At 53.6% G+C, this 16,644-nt stretch overlaps 1 protein-coding gene across 1 annotated transcript in view; it reads left to right on the forward strand.

Annotated features, from left to right (window-relative positions):
- Window positions 1-3,948: 3,948 nt before the first annotated feature.
- Window positions 3,949-16,644, forward strand: part of LIMK1 (LIM domain kinase 1) — a 33,281-nt gene continuing 20,585 nt past the window's right edge. The window contains exons 1-6 of the mRNA XM_011995236.1: window positions 3,949-4,169; window positions 6,876-7,014; window positions 7,331-7,440; window positions 9,274-9,480; window positions 15,929-16,034; window positions 16,131-16,297. Coding sequence (XP_011850626.1) covers window positions 4,120-4,169; window positions 6,876-7,014; window positions 7,331-7,440; window positions 9,274-9,480; window positions 15,929-16,034; window positions 16,131-16,297 — 779 coding nt within the window. The 5' untranslated portion in view covers window positions 3,949-4,119. The remainder of the gene's footprint in view (window positions 4,170-6,875; window positions 7,015-7,330; window positions 7,441-9,273; window positions 9,481-15,928; window positions 16,035-16,130; window positions 16,298-16,644) is intronic.

The raw sequence follows: 16,644 nt of genomic DNA on the forward strand, positions 1-16,644 counted from the left end.
TGGTATCTAGGCAGGGAAGGGACTGTCCCAGTAACCCAAGGGTCCGAGCTCACCAGACCTGACCTGGGACAGTGACTGAGGATGGAGAGAATTTCAGGCAGAAGGGACAGTTTTTGGTGAGTATTTGTCATATTGGCTACCATGCATTGAGCATTTTTCATGGTAATTTGTTAAATCTTCATAACTCTACCGTATGTGCCCAGTTTGCATGGGAGAAACAGAGATTCCGTGAAGTCAGGTGCCTCGCTGAAGGTTATAACATCTAGAGCTGGGACTCAAACCTCACTCCACATCGCCGCAGAGTAGGAAAGGCAGGGGCTGACGGTGGCGCATGCCTATAATCCCAGCCCTTTGGGAGGCGGAGGCGGGTGGATCACTTGAGCTCAGGAGTTCGAGACCAGCCTGGGCAACATAGCGAAACCTCCTCTCTACAAAAAAATTAGCCGAGCGTGGTGGTGGTGCCTATAGTCCCAGCTACTCAGCAGGGCTGACATGGGAAGGTTGCTTGAGCCTGGGAGGTGGAGGTTGCAGTGAACTATGATCACACCACTGCATTCCAGCCTGGGTGACAGAGTGAGATCCTGTCTCAAAAAACCAAAGGAAGAAGGAAAGAAGGAAGGGAAGGAAGGAAGGAAAGAAAGAAGGGAAGGAAAGAAGGAAGGAAAGAAAGAAAGAAGGGAAGGAAGGAAAGAAAGAAGGGAAGGGAGGAAGGAAGGGAGGGAAGGGAGGGAGGGAAGGAAAGAAAAGGCCAGGGCTTTGGGGAGGGCATGAGCACTGGCGAATGGCAGGGTGGAACCTGAAGCCGTCTGGTTTTCCAACCTGGGTGCTGGGAAGGTGGTGGTTTGTTGACTGTGGTGGAGTTGGGGGTCGGGTTGGGGAGGAGACATGCTCATCTGTGTTGAGCTGGAGGGGACATGGGCTATCCAGGGTGGCTGTGCCCTGCCCAGAGCTAGCCATGGGAGCCTGAGTCCAGTTGGAGGTAGGAAAGCCAGAAAAAATGGCCCCCTCGGAGCTGGTCCTGAGATGGTGAATGGGATTTGTGATGGGGCCAAGATGAATGAAGGGAAGAACTTGGGGACCCCTGTGTCTGCGGTGAGTGGGGAGATGGAGTCTTGGGTGATGGAGAGAGGGTCAGGAGTAGAGAGCACAGAAAGCACAGGAGGGAAGCTGTGATACAGGATGGATATACCTGGCTTTGGAGTGGCCTACCCCGAATCACTCACCAGGAGAGGGGTGAGGCCCCAGGTTGGGGGAGTAAGGAAGAGGTGTTTGGGCTGTCCCTGGTGTAGTGAAACACAAGAAAGAGGCCGGCTGCGGTGGCTCATGCCTGTAATCCCAGCACTTTGGGAGGCCAAGGTGGGCAGATCACCTGAAGTCAGGAGTTTGAGACCAGCCTGGCCAACATGGTAAAACCCCATTTCTACTAAAAATACAAAAATTATCCGGGCATGGTGGTGGGCACCTGTAATCCCAGCTACTCAGGAGGCTGAGGCACAAGAATCGCTTGAACCCGGGAGGCTGTGGTTGCAGTGAGTCAAGATCGCACCACTGCACTCTAGCCTGGGTGACAGCAAGACTCCATCTCAAAAAAAAAAAAAAAAAAAAAGTCTCGCTATGGGAGAAGATCCATCAGGTGTAAGAGCCAAAGAGCCAGGGCTTCTACTTATGGCTTATGGGTGTGATACTCCCAACAGCCTCCAAAGCTGGCGGAGCTAACAGTGTCCTCACCGCATGACAGTGAGCAAAGCAGCTCAGAGGGGGTCACCGCTCACCTGGGTGCATGGCTGACCACAGCCAGGCTGGCTCTCAGTGGGTTGCCCAAGGTGCTAGACTCTGCTTAGTTTTCCTCGGGCCCTGGGCTTTGAGGCCCAGCCCGGACCTCACTGCATGCACTGAGACCTTTGTTCCAGGGCCCCTCACCCCTCTGAAGGTGTTCGGGCAGGAGCAGTGTGATAAGGCCATGAGGGGTCTGTCTACAGCCTCCAGCCCCACTGGGGAGGTGGCCAGATGGCCGCCTTCCGGGCGCCTCTGCATGCCCTTCCCAGTGGAACTTCCTAGGGTCCCTGAGTCAGTCACTTGCAAATAATTATGGCGCGCCCACTCTGCATTAGGGCCCTCTCATGACAACCCAGGAAGTGGGTGCTATTTATTAAAGCAATTTTAAGACCAAGCCTGGTAACTCACGCCTGTAATCCCAGCACTTTGGGAGGCTGAGGTGGGAGAATTGCTTGAGGCCAGGAGTTTGAGATCAGCCTAGGCAACGTAGTGAGACTCCATCTCTACAAAAAAATTAGCCTGGCGTGCTGGTGCGTACCTGTAGTCCCAGCTACTCAGGAGGCTGAGATGGGAGGATCACTTGAACCCAGGATGTCGAAGCTGCAGTGAGCTGTGATCACGCCACTGCACTCTGACCTAGGCAACAGAGCGAGACACTGTCTCAAATTTTGAAAAAGCGATTTTACAAATGAGGTGCAGAGTTCAGTCACTTGCCAAAAGTCTGACAGCGAGTGAGGAGTAGCATCAGGACTCGAACTGAGGCAGCCTGGCTTCAGAGCCTACAGTGTAACCACAGCTTAGACCCACACCTCCCAGACCTTCAGGGTCCCTGCCTCCTAGTGGGCCAGACACTCGGCGAACAAACGTAGTGTCAGTTGCTGGGGGACAGCACTCTCAGGAGATGATGTTTAAGGGGAGCAGTGTTTAGAGGATGTCAGGGGTGGGGGAAGGGCACGTGTGCAAAGACCCTGGGGTGGGAATGTGCTTGGCACAACTGAGGACCACGAGGAGGCCAGTGTGTGGGAGTGCAGTCAGTGGCCAAGAGTGCATAGAGCCTTGGCCCCGAGGAAGGTGCCCTTAGCTGTGCAGCTTTTTTTTTTTTTTTTTTTGAGAGTCTCATTCTTGTTACCCAGGCTGCAGTGCAGTGGCATGATCTCAGCTCACTGCAACCTCCACCTCCCGGGTTCAAGTGATTCTCCTGCGTCAGCTTCCCAGTAGCTGGGACTACAGGCGCCCGCCACCACACCCGGCTAATTTTTGGTTTTTGTTTTTTAGACAGGGTTTCACCATGTTAGCTAGGCTGGCCTCAAACTCCTGACCTCAAGCGATCTGCCCACCTCGGCCTCCCAAAGTGCTGGGATTACAGGCGTGAGCCACTGCGCACAGCCAGCTGTGCATCTCTGAATGTCATAACCTGAGCATCTGAGAGCTGCTCCTGTCTCTTGGGCCCTGCTCTTGAGAAAGTCCCAGGCTGATAGGACAGACAGGGTCATGAGTGCTGTGATGGGGGCCTGTGGGTTGCTAGAGGCTCGGCCGGGACCAGATGCTGTCCCTCTTTGTAGAGTGGGACAATTGCTGCAGGGTTGTCACTACAGGGCCTGCCCCTTTTTCTGTTCTGACCTCCCAACCCCTTGCAGGCCCCGCCCCCTTGCAGGCCCCGCCTCCCGGCAGGTGATGACCAGGCTCAGACTGGTCCAGGCTTCCCTTTGGCTCAGATACTGCCTCTGTGGTCCCCTCTGGGAAGCCTCCAGTGCACAACCCCCAGGGCTGCCGCAGCCCTGGTAGCATCTCCTTGGCAGCTGGGTGGGCTGGCTCTGGGCAAGGGAGGCTGAGCATGCTGCTGGCCTGTGGGGTTGGAGCTGGGACGGGATGCAACCTCCCTTTCTTCAGGGAACCTTTTTGGCGAGGACAAACTGTCCATAGGAAGTTGACCTCTGTTCCCTTGGGGGCAGCAGTGGAAGAGGCAGCTGCTTTTAAGCTTGTCCCTGTCCCCAGAGAAACCTGAGGCCTTCAGTGCCGTTGTCAGGGCCGAGGCTGAGGAGCCTATAGTGTGTGTTCAGGGACCGGCCACAGGCTCCCTGCCTGGGGTCCAAGCCTAGACTGCTCGCTCCTCATCGACACCAAAGCCCAGGCACATGGTGCTTCAGCCACTTCCTGCTGCAGGCTCAGACCAAGTCCCCTGGCACCCACGCGGCTGCATCCTCCTCCTGTGTGCTGCAGCCACACTGGCTCCACCCTCTGCAGCCTCCAATCCTGAGCCCCTGAGGGAGGATGGGGAAGCGGCTGGTCTGGCCACCCCTGCCCTCCCTTAGACCTCCAGAGCCCCCAGCGTAGCCACAGAGGATGCTGTTGGCTTCAGCCCCAAGAAGACGCCGCTTCCTCCAGAGGGCTAAGTAAGTGGGAATCCCCCTCCCTACCTGTCCCTGGCCCCAGGCAGGGCCCCTGGTGTAAGGCCTGGGGCTGGAAGCCAACCCACCTAGGTCCAAGCTCTGGGGCAGAACTGAAACTCCTTGGTCACTGTAGCACGGTGGCTGCTGTCAGGGGAGCAGGCCACTGCCAAAGCTGCAGGCCCTTCCAGGACAGTCTCCCCATGAGGCCGGTCCTCCACCTGCTGTTTCTTCGCACCTGGTGGCCAGGGATGTGGTCCTGGGTAGAGCAATGATTCTACTCCTGTCATTAGGGAAGCCACCACTGTCTCCCAGCCCAGCCAGCCACCTGGGCCGCAGAGCACCCCTTTCATGCCCTCCGGGTGCCTCCCCCTTCTCCTGCCCCAGCCTGGCTTTGTCCTACCCTGCTCTTAGGGAGGGGTACCCTGGAGTGGGGCCAGGGCACGCCTCTCCCCCCAGGGAGTTCCTCTCTGGCTGGCCCCAGGGCAGCTCTGCACAGCCTCAGTACCTGGTGTGCCTCCCTTGACATCCTTCTTAGGGACAGTCAGGCCCTCTGTGTGGGGCACCCAAGAGAGTTAGGCCCATCCGCCTATAGCTCCTGCCAGAATGCAGGCCTGAGGGGTGAGGGCCGGGGCAGGGACAGGAACTCCTGCATGCTCTCCGTCCGCAAAGGTTCACTGAGGCCCCGAGCCCCAGCCACCGAGCCACCAAGTCAACCCGGGCCAGGCCTGGGCACCCTGTCTGCAGTGGAGGCAGAGACAGGGTCTCGAGGCGGTTCTGAGGATGCTGGGTGCACAGCGGGGGCCTCGCCCGCAGGAATCGCTTATACTCTTTCCTGGGACAAGTGTTGTGGATGCCTGGCCTTGTGGGGCCGTGGGGAACTGGCAGGTCAGTGGCAGACACTGGTGGGCAGACCTAGTGTCTGGTAGAACAGGCTTCAAGGAAGTGGTGACCGGAGAGAAGCCAAGTGTACTCAAACCCTCGGGTGAGTCATCACCGCCGGGTCTTTCACAGCTGCTGAAAGTGAGCAGCAGCGATGAAGGTTTGTGAGTTTCTGCGTGAGCGAGTGAATGGACCAGTAGCAGTGTCCAGGCTGCGGAAGAGCTTTCCCTCCCCAGGATGGGGACACTTGGTTACAGCAGTTCCTGATCCCCCCCCCACCCACCGCCCACTGCAGAGGCATGCAGGGGCCCTGCTTCCTGCAGGCGGGAGTGAGGGGCATTCCTGTGATGTGGCACCCCTGTGACCGAGGTCATGTGTGATCTGTGTAAGGACAGGAAGCGAGTCATTGGTCTGCACCGGGTGTGGGGGCTTCCACGAGGGCAGGACCCAAAGTCGGCCTGGCCTCGTGGCGGCAGCACTTCTTTCGTATTAGGTTAGAGCCCCGGAATGGGAGGTGCCCTGGGGACCACCCCCCTCACTGCCTTCCCTCCTCCACCCCATCCCCGCGGTGATCTGGTGAACTGCCCACCCCCAGGTGTGCACCGAGCGGGGGCAGTGACCCTGACATCATGTCTCCCACTGCCCCTGCCACCGCCACCACCTCCAGTGGCCCAGCCTCCTCATTCCCCACCCCCATGGAGGAATGCACCAGGCCCCCTTTCCTGGATGCGCCCCCACCCACATGCTTCCAAACCCTGGCATTTTCTGCTCCCCCTTTACTCCCAGCCCCTCCCCCAGGCTCCCAGACAAAGGGGAACTGGCTGGATCCTCTTAAAGGGACAGTGTCCCGTCAGCTTACCGATGAACTCCCCTCCTCAACCCCAGTTCCCTAGTTATAGGGAATTAGCAATGGCAGACAGCCCGTGACTGATACTCATGCAGGCCCCAGGCGGTGGACGGTTTCCTGGGTAGGAAACAGCCCTTCAAGTTCCCTCATCTCATCCAGGTCCCAGTCTTTCCTACCTGCTTCTCTCCTAGATTGTGGCCCTATAGAGCCTGGATTCTTCTGTCTCTGTGTGACCAACCCATGGCACCCAAACAGCGGCAGAGCTGGACGGACCCCCTAGCCTCTTCTCTGTGTGGGTCTGTACCCTGGCCCAGACATGCGCACCCACACCAGGACCCAGTGGGGCACATGTGTGCCTGCGGATTCACTGGGGCACCCACATTTTCTTTATTTTATTTTTTAGAGAGAGGGTCTTGCTGTGTCACCCAGGCTGGAGTGCAGTGGTGCAATCATAGCACACTGCAGCCTTCGACTCCTGGGCTCAAGCGGTCCTCCCTCCCCAGCCTCCCTAGTAGCTAGGGAGTAGCTACTACCTAGGAGTAGTCAGACTCCTGACCCCAAGTGATCTGCCCACCTCGGCCTCCCAAAGTGCTGGGATTACAGGCGTGAGCCACTGCTTTGGGAGGCCAAGGCAGGCGGATCACGAGGTCAAGAGATCAAGACCATCCTGGCCAATGTGGTGAAACCCTGTCTCTACTAAAAAGACAAAAAATTAGCTGGGCGTGATGGTGCCTGCATGTAGTCCCAGCTACTCAGGAGGCTGAGGCAGGAGGATCACTTGAACCCAGGAGGCAGAGGTTGCAGGGAGCCGAGATCGTGCCACTGCACTCCAGCCTGGCGACAGAGCAAGACTCCGTCTCAAAAAACAAACAAACAAAAAAACTTTTTCTAATTTTTACAAAGGTGCCTGTAGCCAAGGCAGGGTCCTGGGTGCAACAGAGGAGGGCGGGAGTGGATGTCTCAGCCCGGCCCCTCTCCCGCAGGTGTTGTGACTGCAGTGCCTCCCTGTCGCACCAGTACTATGAGAAGGATGGGCAGCTCTTCTGCAAGAAGGACTACTGGGCCCGCTATGGCGAGTCCTGCCATGGGTGCTCGGAGCAAATCACCAAGGGACTGGTTATGGTGAGCGCCCCCTGCCTTGCACACTCACCTGGGGTGGGGGTGTCCAAGCAGACCCCATGCTCCAGGTTTCTCTCCCATCATTGTCTCTCCTTGCTGGTCTTTGGAGTGTCCCCCGCTTTCTGAGCCTGACTGTCTGTCTGTATCCCTCAGCGCCCCCATTTATGGAGCCAGCTCTGTCCAGGAGCTCAGCAGCTGGCCAGCCAGGTCCCCGCAGTTGTTTTTTTGGTGACACCCTTCGGAGAAGAGGCCTGGGGAGGATCTGTGGGGGCTGTTGGGGCTGCTGAGCGGGGCTGTTCCCTCCTCACCCCCGCATCAGGTGGCTGGGGAGCTGAAGTACCACCCCGAGTGTTTCATCTGCCTCACGTGTGGGACCTTTATCGGCGACGGGGACACGTACACACTGGTGGAGCACTCCAAGCTATACTGGTGAGTGCCTTGGCCCCTCCCCGAGCCTAAGTGGCCCACCTGTGTCACAGGTCTGCAAGGACACTGACTGTCCCACACCCGGGCCTCCTGCCCCTTCCACGTTGGTTTTGCGGGGCAAATGTTCATATCTTCTTTCTTGTCCAGACGTGGAAACAAGGGAAAAGTAACACACAGAAGTCAGTGTGAAAAAGCCTCAGATGGCCAGGCATGGTGGCTCACACCTGTAATCCCAGCACTTCAGGAATCCAAGGCAGGCGGATCCCTTGAGGCCAGGAGTTCAAGACCAGCCTGGCCAACATGCTGGAACCCCATCTCTATTAAAAATTCAAAAATTAACCAGGTGTGGTGGCATGGGCCTATAATCCCAGCTACTCAAGAGGCTGAGGCAGGAGACTCACTTGAACTTGGGAGGCGGAGGTTGCAGTGAGCCGAGACTGCGCCACTGCTCTCCAGCCTGGGCAACAGAGCAAGACTCTGTCTCAAAAAAAAAAAGCCTCAGACATCAGCTTTCTTACTGGCCATGACTGCAGCATGGTGCTGGCATGAATCACCAGAGTTGGGGCAGATGCCACAAGTTAAGGACACCATCCCCAGCACAACTGCTCCCTCTTTAGACACCAGCCACAAGGAGTCCCCAACCCACTCACACTTCTGACCGACTGGCTGCAAATTCAGGGACTCCCAAGACCCTGCCAAGTTTGATCGTTTGCTAACAGACTCACAGAACTCAGGAAAGCCTCCATTTAGGATTCCAGTTTCATTATAAAGGACACAGCTCAGGTCTGGCCAAATGAAGAAGCATCTCCCCTCCCTCCCCTAGCACATCAATGTGGTCACCAACCAGGAAGCTTCCCTGAGCTTCAGCAGCCAGAGTTTTTATTGGGATTTCATTACATTGTCATGACTGATTGAGTCATTGGCCGTATGATCAAACTTAGTCTCCAGCCCCCGTTCTTGGAGGTCAGGCTGGTTGAAAGCTGCAACTCTCTTCAAATCACATGATGTCTCTTTGCGGGGCTGAGTCATCTCATTAGTATCAATTCAGGAATAGTCTGAGGGGCTCATGAATAACAAAGATACCCCATTCCAAGGACTTAGAGTCTCCCTCCCAGGAATCAGGACAAAACCCAGACAGATTCTTTCTTATACAACACTGATCAGGCTGGATTAGAGGACAACGTGGCTTGATCCCAGATGGGCTTTTAATGACTTCCTCCTGAACTGGATTTATCCTCAGGCCTTGTCCTGGCCGCCTTACAGGATCACAGCGAGTAGACAGACCCAAATGACTCAGAGGGACGAGGGCTGGCTGGGCACGCACAGTTCCTGCTCCCAGTTCCATAGGAGAAGTGAAAGAAAAAGCTGGCCAGGTGCAGTGACTCACGCCTGTAATCCCAGCACTTTGGGAGGCCGAGGTGGGCAGATCACCTGAGATCGGGAGTTCGAGACCAGCCTGGCCAACCTGGTGAAACTGTCTCTACTAAAAACACAAAATTAGCCAGGCATGGTGGTGCGTGCCTGTAATCCCAGCTACTCAGGAGGCTGAGGCAGGAGAATCGCTTGAACCCAGGAGGCGGAGGTTACAGTGAGCCAAGATCGCACCACTGCACTTTTGGGCAATTGCTAGCTTTCCTTTTCTTTTAAGACGGAGTCTCGCTTTGTCGCCCAGGCTGGGGTGCAGTGTTGTAATCAACAGAATGAGATTCCATCTCTAAAAAAAAAAAAAAAAAAGGAAGCGGGTAGGGGAAGAGCCTGGGGCTGGGGGCTGCAGGGATGCTGAAACTGATGATGCTCTTGACACTCTTTCCTTCCCACCCCTGGCGGCTCTTGCAGCGGGCACTGCTACTACCAGACTGTGGTGACCCCCGTCATCGAGCAAATCCTGCCCGACTCCCCCGGCTCCCACCTGCCCCACACCGTCACCCTAGTGTCCATCCCAGCCTCATCTCATGGCAAGCGTGGACTTTCAGTCTCCATCGACCCCCCACACGGCCCGCCGGGCTGCGGCACCGAGCACGCACACACCGTCCGCGTCCAGGGGTGAGTGGCCGGTCTAGCGAGGCTGCCGTCAGTGTGGCTGTGGCCGTTGATGTGGGTGGCAGAGTCTGGCACGGGGGGCCCTGACAATGAATGGGCGAGTGTTTGGGTGCAGTCGGGGCCCAGCTCTGACAACCTGGTTTACCAGATTTCTGGCCCAGTCGTTCATTCCTCTGAATACCATTACAAATGCGAGCTACAATAAAAAGACATTTCAGCCTGGCATGGTGGCTCACACCTGTAATCTCAGCACTTTGGGAGGTTGAGGTGGGTGGATCACCTGAGGTCAGGAGTTCGAGACTAGCCTAGGCAACGTGGTGAAACCCCGTCTCTACTAAAAATATAAACATAGCCAGGCGTGTTGGTGGGTGCCTGTAGTCCCAGCTACTTGAGAGGCTGAGGCAGGAGAATCACTCGAACCCGGGAGGTAGAGGTTGCAGTGAGCCCAGACTGCCATTTTACTCAAGGCTGGGCAGCAAGAGTAAAACTCTGTATCAAAAAATAAAAAATAAAAATAAACACACCCAAAAAATAAAAAGACATTTTCTTTAGTCCATGTCTGATCCAACAAGAAAGAGGAGGAACCAAATCAGGAATGAGTGAAGAGGCCGGGTGCAGTAACTCACGCCTGTCATCCCAGCACTTTGGGAGGCCAAAGTGGGAGGATCACTTGAGGCCAGAAGTTTGAGACCAGCTTGGGCAACATAGCGAGACCTCCGTCTCTACAAAAAAAAAAAAAAAAAAAAAAATTTAAAATTGACCGGGCATGTTGAAATCACTGAACACATAGAGGCTGGGCATGGTTGCTCACACCTATAATCGGAGCACTCTGAGAAGCTGAGATGGGAGGATCACTTGAGGCCAGGAGTTCGAAACCAGCCTTTGCAACATTGTAGTCACAGCTACTTGGGAGGCTGAGGCGAGAGGATCTCTTGAGCCCAGGAAGTCGGGGCTACAGTGAGCTATAATTGCGCCACTGCACTCCAGCCTGGGCAGTGGAGCAAAACCCTGTCTCAAAAAAATGGGGCAGGGCCGATAAAGATGAGATTACTGTGTGACTTTGAGCAGCTCCTTTCTCTCTGGGCTTTGGGGGTCTGTTTGAACAATGAGGGAGGTGGATACTTTGGAGCCTTCTAAGATTTCTGTGGAGCCTTTATTGACACCTTGAGAAGTAACATGCAGTGTTTCCACTTTTAGGCCATTGCTCGCTTGCTTTTTTTTTTTTTTGAGACAGAGTCTCACTCTGTCGCCCAGGCTGGGGTGCAGTGGTATGATATCATCTCACTGCAACCTCCACCTCCCAAGTTCAAGCAATTCTTGCATCTCAGCCTCCCTAGTAGCTGGGACTACAGGCGAACCATGCCTGGCTAATTTTTGTATTTTTAGTAAAGACAGGGTTTCACCATATTGGCCAGACTAGTTTCAAACTCCTGGGCTCAAGTGATCCTCCCTCCTCAGCCTCCCAAAGTGCTGGGATTACAGGTGTGAGTCACCATGCCCGGCCCAAGTGCTAGCTTTCATTTGATGCAGTGAATGTTTCTTGTACACCTGTCAGGTGCCCAGGACTGCATAGGCATTGGTGAGATGCGAAGGTGGCCCTGGGGACAGAAAATGATACTGGGCTTGACAGTGTGTCTCCATCCCTGCCTTGACATCAGCCAAGCCAGCAGCTGCTTTACATACACGAGTGAGCAGACAGCTGCTGAAAGAGACAAGGAAACTCCCAGACCAACGGCTCTTTCCAGAGGGCCAAGGGAGGTCCCCACAGAATCAGAGACTGCAGCTGGTCCCTGAAATCCAGGCAGAATTTTAGAAATGAAGACAGTCAGCTGGGTGCAGCAGCTAATGCCTGTTATCTCAGCCACTTCAGAGGGCTGAGGTGAGAGGATTGCTTGAGCCCAGGAGGTGGAGGCTTCAGCGAGCTATGGTGATGCCACTGCATTTCAGCTTGGGCTGGACAGAGTGAGACCCTGTCTCTAAAATAAAAATAAAGAAGAGAGCTAATGACATCTCCTCCCTGTCTGTCTCACTGGGTAAGCATTCTGCCCAGCCAACATCTGGAACATCCCAGTAATTTCTGCAAAGAGCCACACCCTTCCCGGAAAGAGTCCAACTTGCCAAAGATTTACTTGTTTGTTTTAAACTGGTTTTAGTTGACTGCTTTTCATTTTGTGTACAGCAGCATTTTAAGGAAGGTTAATTTATCCAGGCCACCTGCTGCTTTAGCAAACCAAGGGAGAGGATGTGAGATTATAAGTAATTTATATATGTATGTTTTATTTTATATATATATACACACACACACACATATATATACACACACACACATAATTTTTTTTGAGACAGGGTCTTGCTCTGTCATACAGGCTGGAGTGCAGTGGGAAAATCATAGTTCACTGCAGCCTCAAACTCCTGTGCTCAGGCAATCCACTCATCTCAGCCTTCTGAGTAGCTGAGACTATAGGCACACACCACCACACCCAGCTAATTTTTTAAATTTTTGTAGAAACTGAGTCTTGCTGTGTCGCCCAGGCTGGTCTCGAACTCCTGGGCTCAAGCAATCCTCCCACATTGGCCTCCCAAAGTGCTGGGATTACAGGCGTGAGCCACCATGCCTGGCTTATTTTTAAGGCTATATGCGTGCAAAGCCTGTATCAGTGAAAATATTTTCTTTGGTTTTTTCCAACTTTTCATCTTCACATTTTGTAGATTTATAGAAAATCTGCTAAAATAATAAGTCCGTTGAATACATACACACCCTTCACCAAGGTTCACCAATTCGTAACTGCCATATTTGGGAGTTACATGTGTCTCTCTATATATACATATATGGATACAGATACATGTACATGTTTAGTGACTTGTTTATATTTGTTTGTATATATATATATGTTGTTATTTATTGATCGTTTGGGAGTAAGTTGCAGGGATGATTGACTCCCCCACAAATATGCTAGAGATTCTCAAAAGAAGGGCCTTCCTTTTTATTTTTTATTTTTGGAGACAAGGTATCACTGTCAACCAGGCTGGAGTGCAGTGATGCGATCACAGCTCACTGCAGCCTCAACCTCCCGGGCTCAAGTGATCCTCCCACCTCTGCCTCCCCAGTAGCTGGGACTGCAGGCACAGGCCACCACACCTGACTAGGCATTCTCTTATATAATTATCAATTGTGTCTTACAGTACAGTGATCACATTTTGGAAATTTAACATTGATACCATTATCTAATACACAGACCATATTCAAATTTTGCCAATCATCTCTATACTGAACTACTGAACCTTCCTTTATAGCAGTCTCCCCCGATCCACAATCCAGTCCGTGATCAACATTGCATTTAATCGTCATGTCTCATCAGTATCTTTTTTTTTTTTTTTTTTTTGAGATGGAGTTTTGCTCTCATTGCCCAGGCTGGAGCGCAATGGCGCAATCTTGGCTCATCGCAACCTCCGCCTTCCGGGCTTAAGTGATTCTCCTTCCTCAGCCTCCTAAGTTGCTGAGATTACAGGCGTGCACCGTCATGCACGCCTAATTTTTGTATTTTTAATAGAGACGGGGTTTCACCATGTTGCCCAGGCTGGTCTTGAACTCCTGACCTCAAATGATCCACCCACCTCAGCCTCCCAAAGTGCTGGGTTTACAGGCATGAGCCACTGCGCCTGGCCATTTCCTCAGCCTTTCATTGCCCTTAATGACCTTGACATTTTTGAAGTATGCAGGCCAGTCATTAAAGTAAAATGTTTTTCCTTTTTTTTTTTTTTTTAGAAAGAGAGACAGGGTCTCACTGTGTTGCCCAGGCTGGTCTCAGACTCCTGGGCTCAAATGATCCTCCCGCCTCGGCCTCCTAAAGTGCTGGGATTACAGGCGTGAGCCACCGCACCCGCCCTCGTATCTGGGTTTGACTGATGTTTCCTATTAGGGAGCCACCGCACCCGCCCTCGTATCTGGGTTTGACTGATGTTTCCTATTAGGGAGACAGGCTCTGCGGGTTTGGCCTGACACTGAATAAGTGATCCTCTGTCCTTCCGAGTGGATCTTGCCAGGAGACATATGATGTCAGCGTGCCCTTTGCTGAGGATGTTCGCTTTGATTACTTGTTTTTTCCCTACTGTAAGGATTTTTTTCCCTTTGTTGTCAATAAACCATTTGTGAGATTTGAGTCTGTAAATACCCTGTTCCCAAAAACCCTTCCCCAAATGATTTTAGCATCTATTGATGATTCTTGCCTGTAGCAATTATTACTAGGGTGGCTACCAAATGCTGAATTTCTAACTCTGTTCTTCCTTCTGCGTTTATGACTGTAAGGAAGAGCTTCTCCCCAATATGAGAATAGTCTTTCTGTTTGCTTGCTTGTTTGTTTGAGATAGAGTCTCACTCTGTTGCCCAGGCTGGAGTGCAGTGACACAATCATAGCTCACTGCAGCCTCGACTTCATGGGCTCAAGCGATCGTCCCGCCTCAGCTTCTCAAGTAGCTAGGACTACAGGCAGCACCACCGTGCCTGGCTAATTTTTTATTTTTTGTAACGATGAGGTCTCACTATTTTGCTCGGGCTTTTCTCGAACTCCTGGCCTCAACCTCCCAAATAGCTGGGATTACAGGAGTGTGCCACCATGCCCAGCTAATTTTCTTTAAAAATTTCATAGAGATGGGGTCTTGCTATGCTGCCCAGGCTGGTCTCAAACCCCTAGTCTCAAGCAATCCTCCCACTTTGGCCTCTGTGCTGGGATTCCAGGCTTGAGCCACCACGCCTGGCCCTGTTTTTCTTAAAGTTCTCAGTCTCCTCTCTGCCTTACCCCCATCCCCTTTTCCATCTCCAGGACCTAGGGCGGAGACAAAGCGACCATTCCCTGAAAAGCTTGTATGAGGCAGAATGAAAACCAGGTCCCAGGCCGGGCACGGTGGCTCACACCTATAATCCCAACACTTTGGGAAGCCGAGGCAGGCAGATTACCTGAGGTCAGGAGTTTGAGACCAGCCTGACCAACATGGAGAAACCCCATCTCTACTAAAAATACAAAATTAGCCAGTTGTGGTGGCACATGCCTTTAATCCCAGCTACTCGGGAGGCTGAGGCAGGAGAATCGCTTGAACCTGGGAGGCGGAGGTTGCTGTGAGCCGAGATCGTGCCATTGCACTCCAGCCTGAGCAACAAGAGCGAAACTCTGTCTCAAAAAAAAAAAAGAAAAGAAAAGGAAAGGGAAGGGAAAGGGAAGGGAAACGAGGTCCCTAACACCGAAGAGTTAAAAGAAACAAGTACATTTGGCAAATTGATCTTTTTGTGAGTTAGCTTATGGGCAACTGATTGAGGGTCTCTTTCCCGTCTTCACCCTGCAATTGTGGCTCAGAGCAAGCTGCCAGATCCCTTCTGCCAATGCAGGAGCAATAGAGCTTGGCCTCCTCTTGCAGGGCGAGTTTGGGAGTCAGATAGGAAGCCACTAAACCGAGACCTTTTTGGGACCCAAGGCACTCACCTGCCCCAAGCATACCAGACAGGCCAGGCGCAGTGACTCATGTCTGTAATCCTAGCACTTTGTTTTAGCTTTTGTTTTGAGACAGAGTCTTGCTCTGTCACCCAGGCTGGAGTGCAGTGGCAGAATCTTGACTTACTGCAACCTCCGCCTCCCAGGTTCAAGCAGTTCTCCTGCCTCAGCCTCCCAAGTAGCTGGGACTACAGGCACCCACTGCCACGCTCGGCTAATTTTTGTGTTTTCAGTAGAGATGGGGTTTCACCAAGTTGGCCAGGCTGGTCTCAAACTCCTGACTTCAAGTGATCCGCCCGTCTCGGCCTCCCAAAGTGTTGGGATTATAGGCGTGAGCCACCGTGCCCAGCCAGTCCTAGCAGTTTGGGAGGCCAAGGCGGGTAGATTGCCTGAGCTCAGGAGTTCAAGACAAGCCTGGGAAATATGGTGAAACCCCGTCTCTACCAAAAATACAAAAAATTAGCCAGGTATGGTGGTGTACACCTGTAATCCCAGCTACTCAGGAGGCTGAGGTGCGAGAATCACTTGAACTCGGGAAGTGGAGGCTGCAGTGAGCCGTGATTGTGCCACTGCACTCCAGCCTGGTCAACAGAGTGAGATTCTGTCTCAAAAAAAAAAAATAACCCAGAAATTGAGACCAAGCATACCTGGGAGTTGGAAGGATAGATCTCTTCCCCCAGGATGGAGACAATGGTCCATTGAATGGGAGCAGCTGAGCATCTCGTGTGGGTGGCCAGTGCCTACAAGCGCGCCACCTTTCTCCAGCTCACGCCTGTGGCAGACATCAGTAATTGATTACAGAATTCCTCCTCTGAAACCAGAACTCGGTGTTCTGGCCATCTACTACTTCCCAGTCACACGAGGTAGAATCCTCCGCCTGCTCACCCCGGATCTGGTCCCCTTCGCCTTGGTCTCCTGTTGGGGTGAGGGACTGGCGGGCACTGGCCTGACCCCTGCCCCACCCACAGAGTGGATCCAGGCTGCATGAGCCCAGATGTGAAGAATTCCATCCACGTCGGAGACCGGATCTTGGAAATCAATGGCACGCCCATCCGAAATGTGCCCCTGGATGAGGTACGGTCCTGAGTCTGGGGGGCAGGATGGGAGGTAGTGCCTTCGTGCCTAGCCCCCTCCCCACCCCACCCCCGTTCACATGCCTGCTGTCCCCAGATTGACCTGCTGATTCAGGAAACCAGCCGCCTGCTCCAGCTCACCCTCGAGCACGACCCTCACGATACACTGGGCCATGGGCTGGGGCCTGAGACCAGCCCCCTGAGCTCTCCGGTTCACACTCCCAGTGGGGAGGCGGATGGCTCTGCCCGGCAAAAACCTGTCTTGTAAGTCAGCCTGCTCCTCGGTTCAGCTGGGTGCTTTCACCCCTGCTGGGACTCAGGGGTTGTGGGACCTAGGTCAGGGAGCCAGCCCTGCACAAATGCAGCCCAGGCTTGAGCCAGGGAGGTGGAGGCTGCAGTGAGCTGTCATCACACCACTGCTGTCCAGCCTGGGTGACAGAACAAGACCCAGTCTCAAAAAAAAAAGAGAGGAAACACATTTTCTAAAAAGCCAGGGGTGGGGCCAGGCGCGGTGGTTCATGCCTGTAATCCCAGCACTTTGGGAGGCCGAGGCAGGCGGATCACCTGAGGTCAGGAGTTCAAGACCAGCCTGGCCAACATGGTGAAACCCC

Source organism: Mandrillus leucophaeus, unplaced genomic scaffold (assembly GCF_000951045.1).
Source record: "Mandrillus leucophaeus isolate KB7577 unplaced genomic scaffold, Mleu.le_1.0 Scaffold479, whole genome shotgun sequence".
NCBI classification, from domain to species: domain Eukaryota; kingdom Metazoa; phylum Chordata; class Mammalia; order Primates; family Cercopithecidae; genus Mandrillus; species Mandrillus leucophaeus.